The sequence below is a fragment of the Pelophylax lessonae genome (assembly GCF_965119305.1).
Source record: "Pelophylax lessonae genome assembly, chromosome: 9".
NCBI lineage: Eukaryota > Metazoa > Chordata > Amphibia > Anura > Ranidae > Pelophylax > Pelophylax lessonae.
Window position 1 is genome coordinate 266,821,622 of NC_138776.1, and position 26,652 is coordinate 266,848,273.

At 45.5% G+C, this 26,652-nt stretch overlaps 3 protein-coding genes across 3 annotated transcripts in view; all 3 read right to left on the bottom strand.

The window, feature by feature from the left end:
- Positions 1–11,449, bottom strand: part of LOC309562947 (gastrula zinc finger protein XlCGF53.1-like) — a 71,076-nt gene extending 59,627 nt beyond the window's left edge. Inside the window, exons 1-2 of the mRNA XM_082267275.1 lie at positions 11,299–11,449; positions 10,747–11,171 (exon numbers count right to left, since the gene is read on the bottom strand). Coding sequence (XP_082123401.1) covers positions 10,941–11,171; positions 11,299–11,382 — 315 coding nt within the window. The 5' untranslated portion in view covers positions 11,383–11,449 and the 3' untranslated portion in view covers positions 10,747–10,940. The remainder of the gene's footprint in view (positions 1–10,746; positions 11,172–11,298) is intronic.
- The window catches only part of LOC309564447 (uncharacterized protein), a 714,240-nt gene that overhangs the window by 575,769 nt on the left and 111,819 nt on the right, over positions 1–26,652 (bottom strand).
- LOC309563961 (uncharacterized protein) lies at positions 1,882–24,970 on the bottom strand. Its single transcript, XM_082268591.1, has 8 exons — positions 24,864–24,970; positions 24,465–24,599; positions 24,092–24,298; positions 23,802–23,937; positions 22,394–23,480; positions 16,986–17,049; positions 3,503–3,638; positions 1,882–3,295 (listed from the first exon to the last, which is right to left on the bottom strand). The coding sequence occupies exons 1-8, from the start codon at positions 24,957–24,959 to the stop codon at positions 1,893–1,895; spliced, it is 3,264 nt and encodes a 1,087-aa protein (XP_082124717.1). The 5' UTR covers positions 24,960–24,970; the 3' UTR covers positions 1,882–1,892.

Sequence of the window (26,652 nt, forward strand, 5' to 3'; positions counted from 1 at the left end):
GAAAGATGATCTTGTGGTTGGAGATGTGGTTGGTGTTCCAGAAACACGGCTTGACTCCTCCCAAGACTGGGCTGTTTGTATTCATGCTGATCCTCTTGTTTATAGGAACACAGGACATAGAAAAGATGGAGGGGGGATTTCTCTATGTTAGATGTGAAAGTGAAGAAGAAAGATGATCTTGTGGTTTGAGATGGTGATGGTGCGGAGGAGTAATTACGGGCGGAATGATAGATGGGTCTATAAATTGATGGACTTATCATTGGAGTCTACTACAGACGACCTGAGATTTATAAGAAAGAAGGGAGTCGGCTGTTCCATCAAGTACAAGCTGGTAAAACCAAACTACTAAGACACAAGATTATAGACTAAAACTAAAACCTACAGGATGGACCTTACTTGTAGTGTTTGAAAAAAGGAATATAGGAAAAGAAAATAACATTTCTGAAAACAAATCTGAAGGCAAACTTTTATCAATCAACTTACAAAGAATATCAGGAGTTTTAGAGTATAAATATCTAATCGTCTGTTGTTTCATCCTAAAAAAATGTGTTAATATATTCGTACTTTATCAGGCAAACATGAATTATCTGCAAATGTCATATTTTCCAACTTCAGCCAGCAGGTGGCACTCTCCAAGCAAATGACGCTGCCTGTGAAGTATGATACTACTACTGCACTGAATTGGTCAGTCCGGTCATGTAGTCTGATCTCCCCTTCTCTTCATCCACAAGCATCACCTAGCTCCTCTCCCACCATGACGTCTTCCTTTGAAGCTTCTGCTGAAGATCAGAGTACATTGCTAGAGGGACCCAACCAGCAGTGACACCCCCTCCTTCTCTTTCCTAGAGGGACCCAACCAGCAGTGACACCCCCTCCTTCTCTCTCCTAGAGGAACCCAACCAGCAGTGACACCCCCTCCTTCTCTCTTCTAGAGGGACCCAACCAGCAGTGACACCCCCTCCTTCTCTCTCCTAGAGGGACCCAACCAGCAGTGACACCCCCTCCTTATCTCTCCTAGAGGGACCCAACCAGCAGTGACACCTCCTCCTTCTCTCTCCTAGAGGGACCCAACCAGCAGTGACACCTCCCCATTCTCTCTCCTAGAGGGACCCAACCAGCAGTGACACCCCCTCCTTCTCTCTTCTAGAGGGACCCAACCAGCAGTGACACCCCTTCCTTCTCTCTCCTAGAGGGACCCAACCAGCAGTGACACCCCCTCCTTCTCTCTCCTAGAGGGACCCAGCCAGCAGTGACACCCCTCCTTCTCTCTCCTAGAGGGACCCAACCAGCAGTGACACCCTCTCCTTCTCTCCTAGAGGGACCCAACCAGCAGTGACACCCCCTCCTTCTCTCTCCTAGAGGGACCCAACCAGCAGTGACACCCCCTCCTTCTCTCTCCTAGAGGGACCCAACCAGCAGTGACACCCCCTCCTTCTCTCTCCTAGAGGGAGTCAACCAGCAATGACACCCTCTTCTTCTCTCTTTAGTGATCTCTGATTTCCTTATAAAGTGTTTCTTCCATGATAAAGATCAGAGGAACGCTCAGCCACGTGTTTTCTGAGGTGTATATCAAGGTGTGCTTCTCCCCAGTGTGAGATCTCTGATGTACGGCAAATTATGATTTGTATAGAAAACATTTCCCGCACTCAGGACACTTTTACACCTTGAAGGTTGTGTGGGTTCTCTGATGTTTGGTAAAACGAGACTTCTGTAAGAAACTTTTTTAGCACTCAGGACAGGAATACGGCTTCTTCCTAGTGTGAGATCTCTGATGTACGGCAAAATAGGATTCTTGTAGAAGACATTTCCTACTTTTAGGACACGAATACACCTTTGAGGGTTGTGTGCGTTCTCCGATTGATAAAACAAGAAAGAAAAAAAGTTTTCCGCACTCAAGGCAGTGTTGCAGTTTCTCCTATGTGAGACTGGCGATGTTTCACAAGTTCTGAGTTCCGGGGGAAACATTTCCCACACTCAGGGCAGGAAAAGAGCCTATCTCGCATGTGGCATATCTCATGATCAGAAAGATTTGACTTACATGAAAAGCATTTCCCGCACTCAGGACAAGAATACGGCTTCTCACCCGTGTGCAACCTCTGATGTATGTTAAGATTGGACTTCTGTGAGAAACATTTCCCGCACTCAGGGCAGGAATACGGCTTCTCCCCCGTGTGAGATCTTTGATGTGCAACAAGTTCTGATTTTTCTGTACAACATTTCCCGCACTCGGGGCAGACATAGAGCTGGTCTCCTGTATGCAATCTCTGATGTCTGGTAAGATGAGTCCTCCGCGAAAACGATTTTCCACACTCAGGGCAGCAATACAACCTCTCACCTGTGTGCAATCTCTTATGACTGGTAAGACTGCTCTTATCTGTAAAACATTTCTCGCACTCAGGGCAGGAATACGGCTTTTCCCCCGTGTGGGATCTTTCATGTCTAACAAGTTCTGATTTCTGTATATAACATTTCCCGCACTCGGGGCAGGAATACGGCTTCTTGCCGGTGTGCAATCTCTGATGTCTGGAAAGACTGGTCTTATCTGAAAAACATTTCCAACACTCGGGGCAGGAATAAGGCCTCTCTCCCGTGTGAGATCTGTAATGGGTGTCTAGTTCTGATTTACGGACAAAACATTTCCCGCACTCTGTGCAAGAATACGGCTTCTCACCCGTATGAGATCTCTGATGTCGGGATAGATGGACCTTCTGTGAAAAACATTTCCCGCACTCAGGGCAGGAATGCGGCTTTTCCCCCGTGTGAGATCTGTAATGAATGTCCAGTTTGCATTTAAGAAGGAAGCATTTGCCACACTTAGGGCAGGAATAAGGCTTCTCGCTCATGTGCAATTTCTGATGTCGGGAAAGATAGGACTTCTGTGTAAAACATTTTCCGCACTCAGGGCAGGAATACGGCTTCTCATCCATGTGCAATTTCTCATGTCTGGATAGCTTAGCCTTATCTGAAAAACTTTTCCCGCACTTAGGGCAGGAATGAAGCTCCTCACCCGTGTGAGATCTGTGATGTACAGCAAGACTTAATTCGGAGCTAAAACTTTCCCCACATTCCGGACAGGAAAATATATTCTCCCCCTTAATTACGGCACCATCCCTCACAGTACGAGGTTGCTCGGAGTCAGAGGGATTCCATAGTCTATCCACACTGTGAAGTCCACCATCCATAGAGGAGCTCATTGTCATTTCTCCTCCACAATCTCTTGTGATGTCCTCATCTTCCATTTTACAACCTGGAGATAAAGTGAGACGATCCTTTGAGGATTTCTCCATGGCGTGTCCTGGAAAAATATAAAAACATCATCAATATATCTGAGAGGGTTAGTTCACTTCCATCAAGATTCCATCTGGATCAGGTAGATATGAGTGAGCAGATGTTCTCTGTGGATGTCCCACAGTGGCTGATATCACTCAGCTCCCACCCTACTCTGGACCAATCAGTGTGCAGTAACAGAGCAGAGATAAGAGAAGAATATATTATGGGTCACCTGTGCTGATCTCTGTAGGAGTGTCCTCCTCTATGAATGTCCTCGTCATTCCAGCCTCCTCCGTATATTGCTGATCATCCCTCACATACGTCTCTTCTACTTCACCCTCAACTTTCATCTTCATCAGATCTTCACCCTAAACCAACAGAATGGCAGAAAATAACATCTGTAACATAGAAGTATTTATGATGTGAGATCACATAGAAAATATCATCTTGTAGAGTCCACACATCGTCTCCACATGTCAGAGTGTTCAATCACTTTATGTCCCCGACCCTCAACTCCACCTACCTGATGATGGTGGGGGATGGTGTGACCTTCCTGTGTGGAATCCCGGGAATACAGAGGACGGGGACATCTCTCTGGTGGGTTTCTGTAGCTGGATGACTCCTCCATGGTGTCCTGGTACAGATCTTTGTGTCCTTTTGGAAACTCTGATTCCTCCATCAACTCATCCTCATCATCCTCCTCTTTTATCTCTTCTTTACCCTCAACTTTAGAATCTCTCAGGTTTCCACTCTGAATATATAATAAAAAATGACATCAATGGTAACAATGCAGATAATGTACAGATCCTAATGATACTATCAGTGATTGTTCCTCATCTACCTGATGATGGTGGGGGATGGTGTGACCTTCCTGTGTGGAATCCCGGGAATACAGAGGACGGGGACATCTCTCTGGTGGGTTCCCATTACTGGATCCATCTGTAGGAAACACACACACTGACTGAATACATTGTTTCTATGTGTTTATCAGATGATGGGGGATCTAGGTGGAGCCTCCGTACTGCTCTCTCCTTTACAATAAAGTCTCCTCTTACTCGGTGATGTGAGGGGCGGCTGATTCTCCATCATGACGTCCTTGTAGAGATCCTTGTGTCCTTCTAAATACTCCCACTCCTCCATGGAGAAATAGACAGTGACATCCTGACACCTTATAGGAACCTGACACACACAATGATACAGTCACCATCCAGACACATCCCTTGTCTGTTACTGGATAATGTCCCAGAATTCCCAGCACCGCTCACCTCTCCTGTCAGCAGCTCCATCATCTTCTTGGTGACTTCATGAATTTTCTGTGTGTTGTGTCTTGTAGGGATCAGGGATGGAGGTGGTGGGATGGTAATCGATTTCTGCATTTTCGGGGATCTCGTGTCATTTTTAGTAGACTTCTTCATTAATTCTGTACAGTTCTGGGTTACAAAAAGATAAACATCACTCTCCCATAATCCCTCACCTCTATGATCAGCTCTATATTTAGTCACTAGGTATTAGCCACAATGTGCCTGATTCGCCAAAGGACAGACACTTCAGTCGAATGATATCATAATATTGTCAGAATTATAGCTCCTTCTAGAATTAATTACATAGTTAAATAGTTAGAAAGGTTGAATAATGACATCAGTCCAACCTGTGGGTGTGTTTTTATGGCTCTACCACTTCCCCATATCCCTGTAGATTGAGTTCACTAAGATGCCCATCTAAACGTTTTGTCCTGCTGACTCCTCTAATTGTGGAAGAGAGTTCCATATCCTTACCGCTCTACAGTAAAAGCCCCTTACTTGGTTTAAGGTTAAACTGCTTCTCGACTGCATTGAGTGACCATGCATCTTCTTGAGCGACCCGAGACTGAAAAGTTCTCTCAATGCTAGAATCACCATTTAGATATTTGTATATTGTGAACATATCTTCTCTTAAAGCGGTAGTATACTCTGCAAGACAAAGGCATAATGAGCTAGTATGCATCGCATACTAGCTTATTATGAAACACTTACCTTAGAACGATGCCCCGACACGGACCCCCGGACACCGCTGTGGGAGCGGACATGATCCCTCGGTGTCTCTTCCGGGTTCGGCGGCTCCGGCGCTGTGATTGGCCGGAGCCGCGATGACGTCACTCCCGCCCGCTCATGCGTGCGGGAGTGATTTTCCGGCAACTTCCCGGCAAGGAACTCTGAAGGTCCGCCGGACCTTCAGAGCGAATGCGCCGCTTGCGTCAGCGGCTGCATGCAGTGCAAATATCTCCTAAACCATTCAGGTTTAGGAGATATTAATTGTACCTACAGGTAAGCCTTATTATAGGCTTACCTGTAGTTAAAAATCACAAAAAGCGGTATACTACTGCTTTAAGCGGTAATGCATTTTCGGTCTGACGAAGGAGCACTATTGCACATGCTCCGAAACGCGTTACCGCCCCCTGACGTCACGTTCCATCGCGGCTTCTGACGGAAGTACTTTCCCTGGCTGGGCTCCCTTATTCTACCACCTCCCTTTGCTATTGGAGGGCCGAGGAAGACGGAGCCAAAGGGTCAGGAATGGACCCCCGAGTGATGCTGTTACATGCCTGTTTATTCGTCCATCCTGTAAGTTTTATTTCTCCATGTGCCAATAGAGGTAGTTTATGCTGCACTCAGAGGTGCCTTCTCCCTTTCTTGCCTTATCAGTTGGAGTCGCTTTTACTTTCCAGAAGAGCTGCCCCAATGTCAGCGTGGCATCCTGCATGACCACGGAAGCCAATCAAACTCCCCCCACCCCTTCCCCTCTCATCATTGAGGATCGATCTCCCTAAAAGAAGCGCCCTATGTTGTATGTACTCCACATCCTCAATCAGCTCTGCGTGGTTTGTAATTAATAGGAGCGTAGTTTAGTAAAGTTGGCTCTCTTGAAATTTAATCTTCTTGTCCTACCCTTGTGTCTGCTTTTCCTATGGTAAACGTAATTACTCTGTGATCACTGTTTCCTAAGTTATCCCTTACTTCCACTTTTTACGGCTGCACCGGCCTGTGAGCAAGACAGTCCATTGTATTGATTGAATTTGGATCTATCCTCTGTGCGGGGACGTTTTGGCTTTGCTGTCACCCAGAGAGAGAGGTATATTGTGGATTTTTGGATCCATAATCTATTTATGGAGAAGCCTCTTGGAAGCTCTTTTAGTATTCATTGGCTTCACTGTCTTTCTATATCTTCCCGTCTTCAAAATTTTGAATCAACTGGTCTGTGATTATATGCTGCTATTTGTTGCACTGATTTTATATTTCTGGTGGATCTCACTTTGGACAACCACACCTGGTGGTTTTTTTCGTCCTCCAAGTTGTGATGCGTCTTGCTAAAGATTAAAGTGGTGTTAATTCATAACTTTTTCGGATCCTGAAGAAGCCCCTATGTCTGGGTGAAACATGTAGATCCAGAATTACCCACATCCGTTGTAATTGATTGTGCATAGTGAGACACATCATTTGGAGCAATGTATTGTTAAAGATGTTATCAGTTTTTAACCACTTGCCGACCGCTCACATTGAGCGTACTGCGGCAAAGTGGTTCGTTATCGTCCAGCGACGTAGTACTACGTCGCTGGACTCCTCCCCCTGTAGGCGGCGCTCACGCGCCGCCGGAGGCGCGCTCCCGCTGTTTCAATTCACAGCGGGAGTCGGGCCAGGGGAGGAGCGGTGGCGATCGCCGCTGCTCTTCCCCGATCGTCGGGGAATCTAGTTTGGAGATCCGCCCGCCTGTGTAAACAAAGCGAGCGGATCTCCTAAGTGACAGGGAGTCACAGATCGCAGTGCTGGACATCCGATCTGTCCCTGACTCACTCGGTCACCTCCCTCCACACACGTCAGTAAGCACCAGGCATACATTAACCCCTCCCTCTCCAATAAAAATTAACCCCTTCCCTGCCAGTGTCATTTTTACAGTAACAGTGCATATATATAGCACTGATTACTGCAGTAATGTCACTGGTACCCCCAAAAGTGTCAAAAATGTCAGTCAAGGGTCCGATCTGTCCGCCGCAATGTCGCAGTGCCGCAAAAAAAAAAAAAAAAATCGCAGATCGCCATTACTCGTTAAAAAAAAAAAACACCAAAAATGACAGAAATCTTTCCCTTAGTTAGTAAACGCAATAACTTTTGCGCAAACCAATCAAAATACGCTTATTGTGATTTTTTTTACCAAACATATGTAGCAGAAAACAAAATTGGCCAAAAATTTTAAAAAAATTTGATTTTTACATTTTTTTGGGGGGAATTTCATATAAAAAAAGGATAAAAATATTGTTATTTTTTCAAAATAAACGCTATTTATTTGTTTATAGCGCAAAAAGTAAAAATCGCACAGGTGATCAAATACCACCAAAAGAGAGCTCTGTTTGTGGGAAAAAAGGACGTAAATTTCATTTGGGTACGGTGTCGCACGACCGCGCAATTGTCAGTTAAAGTCGCACAGCGCCGAATCGCAAAAAGTGGCCCAGACGTAAGACAGCAAAATCCTCCGGTGGTAAAGTGGTTAATATTTGATATATTAATAAAATGAATTCTCTTTTAATATTGCTTATTTGTTAATTTATGCCTGGCACCTCGAAATTCTTCTATTTCCCTACCCCCTATTTCTCCTGAGAAGGAGAAAGAGTGGTGGGCCCCATTTTTCTTACTTTCACTTCCTCAATCAGCTCTGTGTGGTTTGCAATTGGTAGAAGCGCAGATTTAGTAAAGTATGGAGCGCAGTTTAGTAAAGTTGGCTCTCTTAAGACTTAAGCCTCATACACACGCAACGACTTTCCGCCAACCGGTCGTCCGTCTTTTGTCAAGAGTGGTGTCTGTTGGTTGGAATGTGCTCTAAACTGCACACGAATTTTCCCGCACTAAAGAATTCTACTTCAGAAGTGATGTCATGCGTTGGATTGCTTTCTATGTGTTCTTTCATCTCTGAGCATGCCTAGTCTTGCTCATAAGATTTTTCCCCATCGAAATCTGTACTAATGAGACGAAAATCAGACGTGTTTTGACGGTCGAAAAAAATTATATAGCCTGCACACCAGGATTTTTTCGGCCGAAAAGTCAGAGTCGGTTGTCGGAAGCACCATACTAACAAGCCGAAAATCGGCAGATCGGTCGTCGGACGAAATTTCCCGGCCGAATTTCTTCTCGTGTGTACGGGGCTTTAATCTTCTTGTTCTACCCTCGTGTCTGCTTTTCCTATGATTTACGGTGAACGGAATTACTCTGTGATCACTGTTTCCTAAGTTCTCCCTTACTTCCACACCCTCAAAGAGCTCTGTGTTGTTTGTAATTAGTAGGAGTGCAGTTTAGTAAAGTATGGAGCAGATTTAATGTTCTTGTCCTAACATTATGGCACCTTTTCCTTTGATTTACAGTGAACGTAATTACTCTGTGATCGCTGTTTCCTAAGTTATACCTTACTTCCACATCCTCAATCAGCTCTGCATGGTTTGTAATTAGTAGGAGCGCAGTTTAGTAAAGTATGGAGCGTAGTTTAGTAAAGTTGGCTCTCTTGAGAGCAGCAAATAAACGAGGGTCCAGGTGTGCGACTGGAATGTAAAGGGTAAGGGAACAAGGACATGGGAGAGGAAAGGTGATCAAGCACATCTGGGTGTCAGGTCACCTGTGGCCAGGTGACAACTGCACCCTGTTGGAGGCAGGGGTGCACCGCAAGGTAGTGAACCCATAGCTGACTGCTGTGGATGGACAGGAAACGTGAGCCCAAGATTCCCCAGGGCGCGGAGTCTAAGACCCAGCAGGTGTTGACCAGAGCCTTTAGTAGTGAGAATGGGCTTGGCTGCAGCTGGGCCCAGGTCGCGGCCCCTGGGGTCCCCCGGGTCACGCTCCGTAGGGAGAGAGGGGAAGCAGCCACTCAGGACACAAGGGATAGTGATGGGTAAGCCGAGGTCAGGACAACAGGAAGACGAGGGTAACCAAGGGACAGGCCAAAGGAGTAGTCAGGGACGAGCCAAAGTCGGTAGATGAAGCACACGGCAGACAGGAACACAAACTAACAAACACTGTTGAACAGCAAAGCAGACCTGCAGTGCGCTGGTTAATATAGACTTCCTGGAATGGCCTGGGGTGGAGCCAAACAGGGAGGAGAGATGATAAAAAAGCAGCCAGAAGGAGATTCTGGCCTCTAATACAGACATGAAGGAGAAGGTAAGCTGCCAGACACTATTGCATGTCCATGACACTGGGCAGCAGTGGATTTAGTTGTGCCATATATTCATTCATAAACATTTAAATATTAATTTTAAAAACAAAGAAGGTATTCAGAAAATAGTACAAAGTATACACATGCATATAAACAATCTGTAGTCAGGTTTACTGGTGGATCAACGCGTTTCGCAGAAACAGCTTCCTCAGGACCCAACAGTAGTATCTCAAAGCAGTTGTGTATAATCACATTCTCCGTTGTTTAAAAACAAAACTCGAGGAAATAAAAAGGTAATACACCGTCCATCAAGTGTCGTAACACAAGCTGTCTTACCCTGTATCCTGATAACACCTGAGATATAAAGAAAGGATGGGCCACTAATCCAGCCTGTTACTGTCTATGCCGGGTGTATCCAGGATCGCCCATAGGTGACCCCATAGGTAAAAGAAGCAGTCCCCTCAAAAAGCAGGGGCAGGCAGTTAGGCAGTCACGAAAGTAGATATCCAGTTTGGAACGGAGATCTCATTGCCAAAAAAGGGAAACAGGTGAAACTATCACCTGTTTCCCTTGTTTGGAAATTCGTTGTTCGTAATTAGTAGGTCAAAAGTCTTGTTCCTAGTTGGTGCCTCAACCTTATCCAGACATTCAAATAAAATGATGAGCCTTAGATGATTGAACAGTTCCATCTGCCCAATCAATGTCAGGATCATCGAAGTTCCCTGTTATAAGAACATTACCTGGCGAGCCACCATTTCTAACTTTTAGAGGAGATCGGTCTCCTCTTCATTCTTCAGGTTCAGGGGCCTGTAGCATACACCCACTATCAATTTTCCTTTGGTTTCTTCCCTTCGAAGCTCCAGCCGCAAGGATTCCACCTCCTCCTTTGCCCCATTAGCAATGTATTTTCTCGCGTTCACCAGCAAATCACATAAATGCACACCCCTCCCCTACCTCTTCCATTCCCTTCCCTACTCCTCTACCTACCTACCTAGAGTCATTAATGTTTTACTAGTAAGGCTCACTGACTGACCAGTCAATGTTACCCATGGATTTAGCCTCAGGGGTGTGGTATGATGGCAATCATATGTCTCACTGATAGGGCTATAGCTGGGATTGCTTTCTTCTATAACCAGTGCCGCCATCTTGTGCTATAACTAATATAATAGAATACGTACACTTCATGTATTCATAGTACTTGTGTGGGTGTCATTATTGATTAGCAGAACATCAGAAGGCCTAAAGTAACTCTGAATACATCCCAGTGTACAGCTGGGTCAGATTTAACCCCTTCATCACACTCACCTCTCCAGTCAGCAGGCTGAGGATCTCCAGGGTGAGGTCCAATATTGTCTCATTCCGGGGAAATTCCTTCCCTACAATCTTCACAAAACTCAAAGTCTGCTGATTCTCCATCATGACGTCCTTGTAGAGATCCTTGTGTCCTTCTAAATACTCCCACTCCTCCATGGAGAAATAGACAGTGACATCCTGACACCTTATAGGAACCTGACACACACAATGATACAGTCACCATCCAGACACATCCCTTGTCTGTTACTGGATAATGTCCCAGAATTCCCGGCACCGCTCACCTCTCCTGTCAGCAGCTCCATCATCTTCTTGGTGACTTCTAGAATCTTCTGCATGTTGTGTCTCTCAGGTTTTAGGGAGTCACATGGAGGCACTGTGATGGTCATATGATCACCTGACTTCAGAAGAGGAAATCTCTGTATTGGAGAACCAATAGGAATATCATGTTAGATTCCCAGAATCCTCCTCACCTCTCAGGTCAGGTCTGTGTTTTATTAATAGAGATAAGAGTGATGTCATGTCACCTCCCAGAATCCTCCTCACCTCTCCGGTCAGCAGGTAGATGATCTCCAGGGTGAAGTTTAGTATCCTCTCAGCCATGTGACTCCGGTCCTCCTCCATCCTCATTGGTCATGTGATCTATACAGGTTTCCTGTAGACCAATAATTGATAACAGAGAATTATCTGGACTGTACTGGTTTTACAATATTAGTGTAGCACCCGCCTAGGTAGGTGTTAGAAGAGAGAGTATAGTTTTGGGTCTTTCTGCTTACCAAAGAGATTGCCAGGTAAATTTATATTGTTCTCTGCCTACCAGGGAGCAGGATCTGTTAGTGAGGTCTGCTCATGGTGCAGCTCAGCTAGTCTGAAGTGTTTCACACTGGTCCAATAGGGAGGCATATTGGACAGTGGGAGGAAACTTGACAAATGAGTGCACAGACATATACAACAGCCCTGGTGATTGGCAGAGGAAAGTGCCTTGGTGCATGCTGGGATACTGTATAAATGCCAAGGCACATGTGCTTGGGGTCTTTCAGCTGGAGTGCAGGGTCCCAGAGGTAGGTGGTGGCTGCCCTTTCTCTGTAGAAGCTGCCATGCGGCCTCAGGTGGTTGACCTGAGGGCCTAAAGAGTCAGAGAGGAGCTGAACCCAGATGTCCTGCAGAGCTGACTGGAAAGGAGACACCGGAAAGGATCTGATTCTGCATACAGCGAGTACGGATCTGTGTCATGGGGCCTGCCCTGAGAGGGCCATCCCTTCTGCTAGAAGAGTCAGTGGACAGGTGTCAGTCAAGGGGATGCTAGAGTGTGCCCTGAAGATAAAGTAGTTGTATCAGGTCTACTACTATAGAGAGTAAGAGGACCTAATTCTTCCATACAAGTGGCAGTATGGTCAAAGCAGTGTGTCTGCTTCCAAAAATAACCTGTTGAGGCCAATTGAGAGTTGTCCTTATCTACTGTGAATAGTTACATAGTTACATAGTAGTTGAGGTTGAATAGTCCATCCAGTTCAACCTGTATAGGTGTGTATGGCCGTAATCATCTCTCAAACCCCTGAATGTTCTGATCCTTGAGATGTACGTCTAAGAGTCTTTTGAAAGTAGCCATACTTCCCGCAGAAACAACCTCTTGTGGTAGAGAATTCCACAATCTTGTAGCCCTAACAGTAAAGAGCCCCCTGCGTAGCCTGAGGTTAAAACACTTCTCCTCTAATCGTATTGTATGCCCTCGAGTCCTCATGCAATCCTTTCAACTGAATAGTTTTTTTCTATGCTGAGATCACCATTGAGGTATTTATAAATTGCTATCATGTCCCCTCTCAGTTGCCCTTCTCTGGACTCTCTCCAGCTCCAATAGTTCAGTTTGAGTATCCCACTATTTCCTTCTCCCATCCAAGTTCCACAATAAATATAAAACCAAAATCTATGGACTGTTTATTGAGTTAAGAGCAACTTGGAGTAAGGATGGATGTGTGAAAATTCCCCTAGTGATGGTCTGCAGGTAATTAGAGGAAAGTCATTACATGGCAAGCCCTACGGGGACAGTGCTACATTAGGGTGGGGATATAAGAGATTAAAAATCAAGGAATATTAAATAAGATATTTTTTTAATGGTTACCTTTGGCCCTTCGAGAGTACCGGAGGACCTATTGTCAACCATAGTGGAACCCATGCTAATGCACCCATACATTCAGTTTAAAGGTGTCTTTATTGGTCTGCAGGATTCTAGGTAGCTTGAGCAACAAACATCTCAATAATGAAGGAGACTAGGTGACAGAAGCCATCTTCTTCCTGTCACCGATCAATGGTGGGCAGCTTACCAACCAAGGATTCTGGATGGCAGGAGCCACCTGAATACTAGCAATGAAGGCCATTAGGCAACCTAATCTCTGTGTCCTAGCAAACAAAGGATTCTAGTCTTCAGGAGCCACCTGTGTCCTAGCAACAAAGAATTCTAGTCCTCAGGAGCCACCTGTGTCCTAGCAACAAAGGATTCTAGTCTTCAGTAGCCACCTGTGTCCCAGCAACAAAGGATTCTAGTCTTCAGGAGCCACCTGTGTCCTAGCAACAAAGGATTCTAGTCTTCAGTAGCCACCTGTGTCCCAGCAACAAAGGATTCTAGTCTTCAGGAGCCACCTGTGTCCTAGCAACAAAGGATTCTAGTCTTCGGGAGCCACCTATGTCCTAGCAACAAAGGATACTAGTCTTCAGTAGCCACCTGGGTCCTAGCAACAAAGGATTCTAGTCTTCAGGAGCCACCTGGGTCCTAGCAACAAAGGATTCTAGTCTTCAGGAGCCACCTGTGTCCTAGCAACAAAGAATTCTAGTCTTCGGGAGCCACCTGTGTCCTAGCAACAAAGAATTCTAGTCTTCAGGAGCCACTTGTGTCCTAGCAATGAGGGATGCTCTGTGGTCACCTAGTGTCCTTCATTGTTTGGATGAAAGTTATTAAGCATACTTCGTAGCCAGGTGCACACTGAGTTGAGCAGGGATGGCCACACACTAACTGAAATTTAGTGGTCCCTCTTTAACTGTCCAGATTTCGATCACTGTATGGCCAGTTTAAGCCTATCGTAAAAAAGCTTTTAAAATTCTGTCTGGTATTTTGCGAACAGCTAATTTTATGTGATTAAATCCATTAGCTGGTATCTGGTAAGCCAGATTCCATTATTAGCCTTGTATAGTGAAGGCCAGGATTATCCACCTACTCTCCCGTAATTGATCTTAGTCCCCCTTGTCATACTACCTGTTCCAAGCTCCAGCAATGGGTCTTTCCCTTGGTAATGCAATGCCCGTTCCTCTACTCCTTGTGTCCCGCCATCTGTTAGCTACCTCAGTTATCCCTTGCCTTCCTGCTAGCATCATGTCCACCTTCACCCTCTGCGCTTTATCAGTTTCTGCCTGTCAGCCCCTCATTATCAGCACCTGAGCACCTCCACACTGTGTTCCTTCTCTGTGAATTTCCATGGGCTCCTACTGTTGATCTGTAGCCTAATGTATCCAGGACTCCAGCTCTGCAAGACACTTGTTCTTTTCTTGTGTGCCTCCATTATGTTGTCCGTGTCCTGCCAGTACGTTCTCAAAAGTTCCTGCTACATAATGTCCTCATTCTGCTTCCATGGTCATACACAATCTCACGTGCAACCCCCCTACCCTACCCCCACCCCCGTGATTCTGTGCACCTCTTACCGTTCCCAGTGATCCGTATGTTTGTGCAATCCTGTTCGCCTGACCTGTGTTACCCACTGACTGATGAGTCCTCTATCTCAGCACTACTAAGGACTCTCTTCAGCAACCTACTCTCAGTTCCTAGGAGCTGCCTGCTCAGGTGAGTTGGACCGTCGCAACCTGGACGTCACCTGCATCCAAAGTCAACCCCACCATCAGAAGCTCTGGGGAAGACAAGGTGCCACCTTAGACCCTGCGCCTCGGCCGTTCTAAGGGCTCTCACTTCCACTGCTGAGCGGGCAATCTGGGATCTCCCCATCAGTGTCTCCAGCCCATTATAAATTCCTTGTAGCCACCTCTGTCTCCTCCGGGGCCAACACTATTGCCTAGTCTCAGCTGTTGCTATCAACTTCTGGTTGCTCAGTCTGCCCCCTAGTGGGAGCGAATTTCCTGATCTGTGACACCCCCTCTTATAGTGGAGGTTGGGGTTATCCAACTCCACAATGGGTAATCCCCCATTTTTTGGACTGTTTTATTGAGGGGTAGGGTAATGCACCTCCTCCCCCATTATTGGATGATCTCAGACCCCCTGTTTTAGTGAACAATGGTGTTATCCACCTACTCCCCCATTATTGGATGATCTCAGACCCCCTGTTTTAGTGAACAATTGTGTTATCCACCTCCTCCCCCATTATTGGATAATCTCAGACCCTGTTTTATATAGAGGAGTGGGGTTTTATACCTCCTCCCCCATAACTGGAAGATCTCAGACCCCTGTTATATTGAGGGGTGAAGTTATCCACCTCCTCCCCCCATTATTGGCTAATCTCATACCCCTTCCTAACCTGAACCTCCCTTAACCGCAGCAGCTCCTAAACAATCCTAAAAGCCTATGTGTAGGCTTTTACGGTGTTGAGTTTAGGAGCTTTGGCAAAAAAAAAAACCCCACCAAAAGCTCCTAAACTCATGTTTAGGAGCTGCAAGTGCACATGGAGCCTTAAGCCCTGTACACACGATCAGATTATCGAACGATCTGCCGTCCGTTTTTTTGTGGCATGCTGGTCTGATGTGGAAAGTGAAGAGGTTATTTTCATACGAATTTTCCCGTACGACTGAATTCTACTTCAGAAGTGATGTCATGTGTTGGATTGTTTTGTATGTGTTCTTTCGTCTCTGAGCATGCCTAGTCTTACTCTTAAGATTTTTTCCCGTCAAAATCTGTACTAATAAGACGAAAATCGGACGTTGTGTTATGGACAACAAAAATTATATAGCCTGCACATCAGGATTTTGTCAGCCGAAAAGTCGGAGTCGGCTGTCGAAAGCATCATACTAACAATCCGAAAATCGACAGATCGGTCGTCGGACGAATTTTCCCTTCAGATTTTCTTATCGTGTGTACGGACCCTTATAGTAAAAGACGATGTTATCCGCCTCCCCCAATACTGGCTCCTGAATTCTGACCAAGGTCAGTGGCTGTGCAGGGTATTATGGGAGAGCATCAAAATGAATGGTCCCCAAGTTCCCTCAAAACTCTAATCCTGGAAATTGGAGTCGAATTTCAGTACAACCCGAATCCAAAACTCATCCCTCGTTACGAGGGACTGCTAAGGTGAGACGGTGACACATCTCCAAACTGAAGACACGGTTTGTCCCGTAAGTGGGTATATTATCTGACCCTGCAGGGGGTAATCTAGGTTTTCACACTATATATGTGTGTATCATCATCTGCTGGAGATAAACGAGGTCACAGTGACTATGGAGGAAGAGGACGAAACATGACGGGGGGGATTACTTGCTGTAAATAGAAAATAAGATCTTATTACCTCCTCTGCGGCCACTTCTAGCAATGTCTCCTCTCTACTTCCTCCCGACTCACCTCTGACCCGGAAACTTCCTATTTATACCTGACATCACTTCCTGTCTTCCATAGAGACTTCCTGTCTGGGTAGACGTGAGATCACCACCTTGTGGAGCTCAGAGGAACTGCAACCCTGAGAAATGTGTATATTTACTATGTACTGTATATCCTTATAGATCAGGGGTGTCAAACTAAATTTAATCACGAGCCGCATCAGCATTATGGTCGCCCTCAGAGGGCCGGTCTTATCTGTAACCCACCACCATAAGTCAAGAGTCCCCCTTACCATGTGCTGCTGCTGGGAAAACGCTGGGGGCAGGGCTAGGAAGCAGAAACTGCAGGGTGTAGAGAAGGACTAGAAGACAGGAGTCTGCTGAATGCTGAGACCAGTGATTGCCGAGACAAGGGGGTGCTGTGGCTGCACAGAGAGGTGCAGGATCTGTGGGAGGAGTTCTGTCCTCCTCTCTGCTGCCCACTGTTGAGATGGGGGAGCAAAGACGAGCCTCTCTGTGGCTGCACGGGGAAGCATAGGATCTGGCAGAGAAGTTCTGTCCTCTCTGCTGCTGTCTGCTGAGACAAGTTGGGGGCAGAGATGAGGGAGGTGCAGCAGCTGCAGGAGAGGCGCAAGGGCCACATGAAATGGCCTGGAGGGCCGGATTCGGCCTCCAGGCCACAGGTGTTATAGATAAATACGTCAACTCACCTGTGAGGTTTTGAGGATTTTTTTCCAGGAATCCCAGATTTTAAGGCGAATCTCCTGGGATTTCCTAAATAACGTGACCAACTGGCCAGTAAAAGTTATAGTTAAAGTTATCTTAGAAAGGAAAGGAACTGAGGATTAGGTTATCCTTGGTTTAAATATGTAATAAAAGTTAATGCAGTAGTCTCTCCACTACAATCTGTTGGTTACCATACGCTGGCCCTACTAATGTGGCCTTTCATGTAGGGATTTCTCATGTCACATTGGAGGGAACGTTGATTGCAGAGCCACTGCTGTGTTTTGTATGGGTGGGGGTTTCACTTCTCATTAAATTACAGGTAAGTAATTGTAGATAGGGGTAGTTGTAAAGTTCTTGGACATGATTCAAACCCATTTGGAGGAACCACTGACTGTGAAGTGACTGTTTTGTTTGGGTGGGGGGTTTCACTTTTCACCATACTACATGTTTTTGTAGATAGAAGTAGTTGTAAATTCCTGGACACGATTCAAACCCATTTGGAGGAACCAATGACTGCAAAGCAACTGTTTTGTTTGGATGGGGGTTTCATTTTTCACCATAGTACAGGTAAGTAATTGTAGATAGCGGTAGATGTGAGTTCTTGGCCATAATTCGAGCCTATGAATCTCTGTATAGTTGGGCAATATTGTGGCTATTTTGAAAGTTCTGAGGTGGAACTGATAGGAAAGGGGGATGGATGTGTTGGAGTAGCAAATACGCTCTTGCATCTGTAATTTGAAAAATGGAACCTGGCAAAGCATTGTACAATCCTGTACATTTACAGATGTACAGGCTCTGAGGAAGAGGCATTGCCTTGAAACGCGTCAGCCTTTGATAGGATATTGGACTCCAACATTATGGACATTGTTCGTCGGAGTTGACATGCTGGTTTACATCGCTTGTTTGTGAGTAGACATTTTAATGATTTATTAATAAAAGCCTACTGAGGATAATGCGCTAGGCTGGTGCGCCCCTTTTTTCTTGTGTTTTTGCCTACAACATTTACAGATGTACATAGGCTAGCCCAGCCTTTCTCAACACAGAGGAACCCCTACTAAAAATGACTATGTCTACAACTCATGTTACGTTAGTCTAGTGGTCAGTGGGAGGAGTGTTTCTTACACTTGTGGTCATTGGGAAGAATTAACCCCTTACAGATAGCCAAAAAGATCAGTAGGAACTTATTTGAGAGATAGAAATTACTCGTTGCTCAAGGAACCCCTAGCAACCTCTAGAGGAATCCTAGAGTTCCATGGAACCCTAGTCGAGTATGTTCCTTACACTTGTGGTCATTTCGAAGAATTACCCCCTTACAGATAGCCAAAAAGACCAGTAGGAACTTATCTGAGAGATAGAAATTGCTCGTTGCTCAAGGAATCCCTAGCAACCTCTGGAGAAACTCTAGGATTCCATGGAGTCCTGGTTGAGAAACCCTACTCTGGAGGAACTTTAGGGTTTCATGGAGCCTGGTTGAGGAAGAATGTTCCTTACACTTATGGTCAATGGGAAGAATTACCCCCTTACAGATAGCTAAAAAGGCCATTGGTGTCAGCGGTAACTTATCTGAGAGACAGAAATTGCTCATTGCTCAAGGAACCCCTAGCAACCTCTGGAGGAAACCTAGGGTTCCATGGAACCTTGACTGAAAAGGAACCTGGAGGAACCCTAGGCTTGACTCTTCACTAGACTGGGCTGTTTGAATTCATGCTGATCCTCTTTTTTGGAGGGACACGGGACATAGAAAATATGGGGGGGGGGGGGGGTTCTCTATGTTGGATGTGATGGGAAAGTGAGGAAGAAAGATGATCTTGTGGTTGGAGGTGGTGATGGTGCGGAGGAGGAATTACGGGTGGAATGATAGATGGGTCTATGAACTGATGGACTTATCATTGGAGTCTACTACAGACTTCCTGAGATTTATGAGAAGGGGAAAAGTTGGCTGTTCCAACAAGTACAAGCCGGTAAAACCAAACTACTAAGACACAAGATTAGAACCAAAACTAAAACCTACAGGATGGGCCTTACTTGTAGTGTTAGAAAAAGGATTAAGGGAAAATAAAAGGATTTTTCATCATACAAATCTGAAGGCCAAATTTTATCAATCAAGAAAAAAAATAACATCAGTTTAAGAATGTAACTATTACATCTTTATTTATTTCATGCTGAAAATGTGTTAAAACATTTGCATTATTTATCAGGCAAATCTGAAATGCTATATCTAAAAATGACATATTTTCCACTTTCCGCCAGCAGGTGGCGCTCTCTAATCAAACAAATCTACAAATTCAGGCTTATAACTACTGCTCTGAAATGGTCAGCCTTGGCATGTAGTCTTCTACTCATCTGCAGGCAATACCTAGCTGTTCTCTCACCACGATGTCTTACATTGAAGATCAGGGGAAATCAGACTACAATGCTAGAGGGACTCAATCAGCAGTGACACCCCCTCCTGCTCTCTCCCAGAGAGACCCAACCAGCAGTGACTCCCCCTCCTTCTCTCTCCTAGAGGGACTCAATCAGCAGTGACACCCCCTCCTGCTCTCTCCTAGAGGGACCCAACCAGCAGTGACACCCCCTCCTTCTCTGTCCTAGAGGGACCCAACCAGCAGTGACACCCCCTCCTTCTCTCTACTAGAGGGACCCAACCAGCAGTGACACCCCCTCCTTCTCTCTCCTAGAGGGACCCAACCAGCAGTGACACCCCCTCCTTCTCTCTACTAGAGGGACCCAACCAGCAGTGACACCTCCTCCTTCTCTCTTCTAGAGGGACACAACCAGCAGTGATAACCCCTCCTTCTCTCTCCTAGAGGGACCCAACCAGCAGTGACACCCCCTCCTTCTCTCTCCTAGAGGGACCCAACCAGCAGTGACACTCCCTCCTTCTCTCTCCTAGAGGGACTCAGCTGTGTGTTTTCTGAGGTGTACTTTTTCCCAGTGTGAGATCTCCGATGTACAGCAAAATATAAATTCAAATAGAAGACATATCCCGCACTCATGGCACCTCGAAGGTTGTATGGCCTCTACAAAGTCTTTTATGATTGGACTTATGTGAAAAAACATTCCCCACACTCCGAGTGGCAATATGGATTCTCCCAGTGTGAGATCTTTGACTATAACAAAATATGAATCATATAGAAGACATTTCCCACACTTTAGGACACTAATACATCTCTACAGTTGTGTTGGTTCTCTGTAAGCCAGGGATTCTGTTAAAAATATTTCAGGCTTGTTGGGTATCTGGTATTCACTAACACAGGACTTCTAAGAAAAACATTTCCCGCACTCACAACAGAAATACGACTTTTCAGGCGTGTTGGGTAGATACCCCGTAACATAGGACTTCGATAAAAAAACATTTCCCGCACTCAGGAAAACGTATTCTCCTCTGTGTGAGATCTTTCAAATACAGTGGGGAAAAATAATGATACGATCCCCTGCAGATTGTGTAAGTTTGCCCACTTACAAAGAAATGGCGGGTGTATAATTTTTATCATAGGTGTATTTTATAGGATAGAGACAGAATATCAACCAAAAATCCAGAAAAAACACATTAGTGGTGCACCAAAGTTTCGGCAACCAAAATTTTTGGCAGAAAACGGGCCTATCCCATTTCGGCCAAAAACGGGTCATATATGCCGAAAATTAATGGCCGCCGCAGCAGAAGCTTTCAGTTTATGCTGCGTGACCGGCCGCGGCCGGCTCCCGAGACCCGCTGTTTGTACCTCCTTGCCCGCCCTGTGCTAGACTGGCTGCTAGAATCGTCAGCCACCTAGCGTCTAGCAACAGCGACGTCACCGTCCCGAGAGTATGCAAAAAGTCATTATCGGTCTTCGGGCAAGGGCATCCCTGAATTTTCGGTTTCTGTTTCGGCCCAGAATTTTCATTTCGGTGCATCCCTAAAACACATGGTACAAATTTTATAAAGTGAGTTGCAGTTCAGGGAGTAAAATAAGTATTTGTTCCCCCTACCAACCAACAATAATTCTGGCTCCCATAGACTGGCTACAGTAGGTTCTCACGTGGTACACAGATTAGTCCTGTCACTTTCAGAATGTTCTCCTCCCGACAACTCGTTATGTGTATAAAAGACACCAGTCCACAGAATCTCTTACTTCTATTCAAACCTCACCATCATGGGCAAGACCAAAGAGCTGTCTGAGGATGTCAGGGACAAGATTGTAGACCTGCACAAGGCTGGATTGGGCTACAAGACAATCAAAAATAAAGCCCCGTACACACGCAACGATTATCGGCCGACCGATCGTCCGTCTTTTGTCCAGAGTGGTGTTTTGTTGGTTGGAATGTGCCTAGACTGCACACGAATTTTCTCGCCCGACAAAATTCTACTTCAGAAGTGATGTCATGTGTTGGTTTGCTTTCTTTGTGTTCTTTCTTCTCTGAGCATGCCCAGACTTGCTCATTAGATTTTTCCCTGTCGAAATCTGTACTGACTGCACGAAAATCGTCCGTGTTTTGACGGCGGACAAAAATTTTATAGCCTGCACACCAGATTTTTTTCAGCCGAAAAGTCGGAGTCGGTTGTCGAAAGCATCATACCAACAAGCCGAAAATCAGCAGATCGGTCGCCGAATGAAAATTCCCTGCCGATTTTCGACTCGTGTGTACGAGGCTTAAGAACAGCATCCCTATAGTCAAGCACAGAGGTAGAAACATTATGCTTTGGGGATGTTTCTCTGCTAAAAAGGTACAGGCTGACTTTCCAACATTGAGGGGCCAATGGATGGGGCCATGTTTTGTAAAATCTTGGATGAGAACCTTCTTCCCTCAGCCAGAACACTGAAAATGGGTCATGGTTGGGTCTTCCAGCATGACAATGACCAAAAAACATACCACCAAGGCAACAAAGGAGTGGCTCAAGAAGCACATTAAGGTCATGGAGTGGCCTAGTCAGTCTCCAGACCTTAATCCTATAGAAAGTTTATGGAAGGAGCTGAAACTTTGAGTTGCCAAGGGACAGCCAAGAAACCTTAAGGATTTAGAGAAGATCTGTAAAGAAGAGTGGACCAAAATGCCTCCTGAGATGTCTTTAAACCTGGTAACCAACTACAAGACACGTCTGAACTATGTGCTTGCCAAAAAGGGTTTCTCCACTAAGTCATGTTTTGGTTAGGGATCAAATACTTATTTTACTCCCTGAACTACACCTCCATTTATAACATTTGTATCATTTTTGGTTGATATTCTGTCTCCATCATATAAAATACACCTATGATAAAAATTATACACCTGCCATTTCTTTGTAAGTGGGCAAACTTACACAATCTGCAGGGATCAAATCATTATTTTCCCCACTGTATATCAAGGTCTGATCTCCATATATAACATTTCCCGCACCCGGGGCAGGCATGCGTTTTCTCCCCTGATGTGTCACAAGCTCTGATTCCTCCGGATGACATTTCCCGAGGACTGCTTTCCCCGTGTGTGGCATATCTGGTGTGCAGCAACACTGGCCTTCTGTGAAAAGCATTTGCCGCACTCAGGGCAGGGATACGGCTTCTCCCCCGTGTGAATCCTCTGATGTCTTCTAAGAAGAGACATCTTCGAAAAACATTTGCCGCACTCACGGCAGGAATACGGCTTCGCCTTTTCGTGAAATGTTTGATGCGTTAGAAGGTCTGACTCCGATGGAAAACATTTCAAGCACTCGGGGCAGGTAAAAAACTTCTCCGTATGCAATTTCTGATGTCTCTGAAGACTGGACTTCTGTGAAAAACGTTTTCCGCACTGACCGCAGTAAAAAGGGCTCTCCTTTGTGTGAGATCTTTGATGTACAACAAGGTCTGATCTCTGTGCAAAACCTTTCCCGCACTCAAGGCAGGCATGAGGTTTCTGACCTGTGTGAGATCTTTGATGTCTAACAAGGTCTGAATTCTGCAAAAAACATTTCCCGCACTCAGGGCAGAAAAATGGTCTCTCCCCCGTGTGAGATCTCTGATGTCTTAAAAGGTGGGATTTCCTTGTATAACATTTTCCGCATTCCGGGCAGAAGTGTGGCTTCTCGCCCGTGTGAGATCTGTAGTGTCGAATCAATTTGGATTTACAGTGAAAACATTTCCCGCACTCTGGACAGGAATATGGCTTTTCCCCCGTGTGGGACCTGTAATGTATGACAAGTTCTGATTTATGTAGAAAAGACTTCCCGCACTCAGAACAGGAATGAAGCTTTTCACCCGTGTGAGATCTCTGATGTATTTGAAGACTTAATTCAGAGCTAAAACTTTCCCCACATTCAGGACAGGAAAACTTCTTCTTCCCCTGAATTCCGGCACCATCCCTCACAGTACGAGGTTGCTCAGAGTCAGATGGATTCCATGGTCTATCCACACTGTGAAGTCCACCATCCATAGTGGAGCTCATTGTCTTTTCTCCTCCACAATCTCCTGTGATATCCTCATCTTCCATTTTACAACCTGGAGATAAAGTGAGACGATCCTTTGAGGGTTTCTCCATGGCGTGTCCTGGAAAAATAGAAAAACATTGTCAATAGATCTGAGAGGGTTAGTTCACTTCCATCAAGATTCCATCTGGATCAGGTAGATATGAGTGAAGCAGATGTTCTCTGTGGATGTCCCCAACCAGCTGGGACTCTTCCCCTCTTCAGTCAAAGGGCCTTTGGTCCTCCTCCCAGATCACTTCTACATTTACACAGCCTTGTCAGAAGAGCAGGAACCAATGGGGACTGGGAGGTCCATGCTCTTTACACAACCACAAGCCTAGACACTGGGTCATGTGATCTCTGATAGACAAGAGGGTCAAAGTTCAGACTTGTAGAGCCTCACCTGTTCTGATCTCTGTAGGCTTGTCCTCCTCTATGAATGTCCTCGTCATTCCAGCTTCCTCCGTATATTGCTGATCATCCCTCACATACGTCTCTTCTTCTTCACCCTCAACTTTCAGGATAATCAGATCTTCCCCCTAAACCAACAGAATGGCAGAAAATAACATCTATAACATAGAAGTATTTATGATGTGAGATCACATAGAAAATATCATCTTGTAGAGTCCACACATCGTCTCCACATGTCAGAGTGTTCAATCACTTTATGTCCCGACCCTCAACTCCACCCACCTGATGATGGTGAGGGATGGTGAGACCTTCCTGTGTGGAATCCCGGGAATACAGAGGACGGGGACATCTCTCTGGTGGGTTCCTGGTACTAAGTGGCTCCATCATATTCTTGTGTCCTTCAAAAAGCTCCTTCATGACGCCATACTCCTCATCCTCCTCTTTATACTCTTCTTTAACCTCAATAATATAATCCATGATGTTTTCGCTCTATAAATATTATAAAACATTCATTGTAACAAACTTGACTGTGTATAAATCATAACTACTGATAATTGTTCCCCATCTACCTGACACACACAATGATACAGTCACCATCCAGACACATCCCTTGTCTGTTACTGGATAATGTCCCAGAATTCCCAGCACCGCTCACCTCTCCTGTCAGCAGCTCCATCATCTTCTTGGTGACTTCTAGAATCTTCTGCATGTTATGTCTCTCAGGTTTTAGAAAATTAATTTGAGGCACTGTGATGGTCATATGGTCACCAGACTTTACAGGAGGATAACTCTGAAAGAACAAATAATATTATGAGACTCTCCCAGAATCCTCCTCACCTCTCGGGTCAGGTCTGTATTATTAAAAGAGATAAGAGTGATGTCATGTGACCTCCCAGAATCCTCCTCACCTCTCCGGTCAGGTCTGTGTTTTATTAATAGAGATAAGAGTGATGTCATGTGACCTCACAGAATCCCCCTCACCTCTCCGGTCAGGTCTGTGTTTTATTAATAGAGATAAGAGTGATGTCATGTGACCTCACAGAATGCTCCTCACCTTTCCGGTCAGCAGGTAGATGATCTCCAGGGTGAGGTTTAGTATCTCCTCAGTCATGTGACTCCTGTCCTCCTCCATCCTCATTGATGTGGTCATGTGATCTATGCGGGTTTTCTGTAGACGGATAGCATAGAATTATCAGGACTGTATTGGTTGGACAATATTAGGATGGAGATATAAGGGGTTAAAACGTTGGCTGCTCCTAGGGGACCTATATTACCTACATGTATGTAATCTGGCGCAGACCCACCGCAAACAGTAAAAAGTCAGTGGGCAACTTGTTACATTCTAAGGGAAGACCAACTTCTGTATTTAACATCGAAACTACTTTGTGTCCACAGTGGAAAAAGCTTCAGAGATCTCCATAACAAAATGGAGGAGATCCGCTTAGTTTCTCTCATAGCTATTAGAATTTAGAGTGCAGCCCATTATTAAATAGGAACTGGGGAGTATTATGCGTCCTACGTAGAATGAACATCTGGGCAGCATAAACATGATGGATGTGGGGATGTGCAGGTGGTGGAGGGGGGCTGATCTGAATCTGGAAACCCCTATTAATATTAAGGGGGCCCCCCAGATATCACCTATATAAATTAGTAGGGTTGGGCCGATACCGGGTATTTGCATGAGTACTTACCTATACCTTGTTGTAGATGTAGGAAGTTCTGGGACCCCTGTAAACCAGCTTGGAGCGCACACATGGGTATAGGGAGGAGGTGATGTCAGCTTGGGGGCTGACCCCCTATACATGACCACCAGCCTGAACCATTACCCCCCACCATCACCAGCCTGAACCATTACCCCACCTCCCCACACCATTACACAACCTCCACCACCACCAGCCTGAACCAATACCCCCCCCACCATCACAACCGGTAATACAAGGCAGGATGGATCCATGCACCAAATTCTGGCCCTCCCATCTGAATGTCTCAGCTGAAAGTGAGGCTGATCAGACCAGGCAACGTTTTTCCAATCTTCTATTGTCCAATGTTGGTGATCCTGTGCCAATTGTAGCCTCAGTTTCCTGTTCTTAGCTGACAGGAGTGGCACCCGGTGTGGTCTTATGCTGATGTAGGCTGGATGTGTTGTGCTTTCAGAGATGGTATTCTACATATCTTGGATTTAACGATTTGTTATTTGAGTTACTTTTGCCTTTCTATCATCTGGAACCAGTCTGCCCATTCTCCTCTGAGAGCAACAAGGCATTTTCCCCCCACACAACTGCCGCTCACTGGATATTTTCTCTTTTTACCTACCATTCTCTGTAATCCCGAGAGATGGTTGTGCGTGAAAATCCCAGAAATACTCAGACCGGCCCGTCTGCCACCAACAACCATGCCACGTTCAAAGTCACTTCAATCCCCTTTCTTCCCCATTCTGACACTCGGTATGAACTTCAGCAAGTGGTCTTCACCACGTCTAGATGCCTAAATGCATTGAGTTGCTGCCATGTGATTGGCTGATTAGTAATTTGTGTTACAAAGCAATTAAACAGGTGGCTAGTGAGTGTATATGTACTTTTAATCGGGATTTGTTATAACATAAACTGTGCTGCATATAGATGGGACTTCCATGTCTTCCTATACTGGGTTCACACAGGAGGGGTGTGGAAAACTGACCGCATTCCTCTTCAAATCCAATGTGATTCTTTGCAGCTCGATTCGAGCCCATTCATTTTGTATGGGCTCAAATCACACCGCAAAGGTATCGGTGCTCATCATCGGCGAGTACTTGTCCGAAAGTTTCGGCACTCGTCCCGAAAAATTGGGATCGGTGCAACCCTATA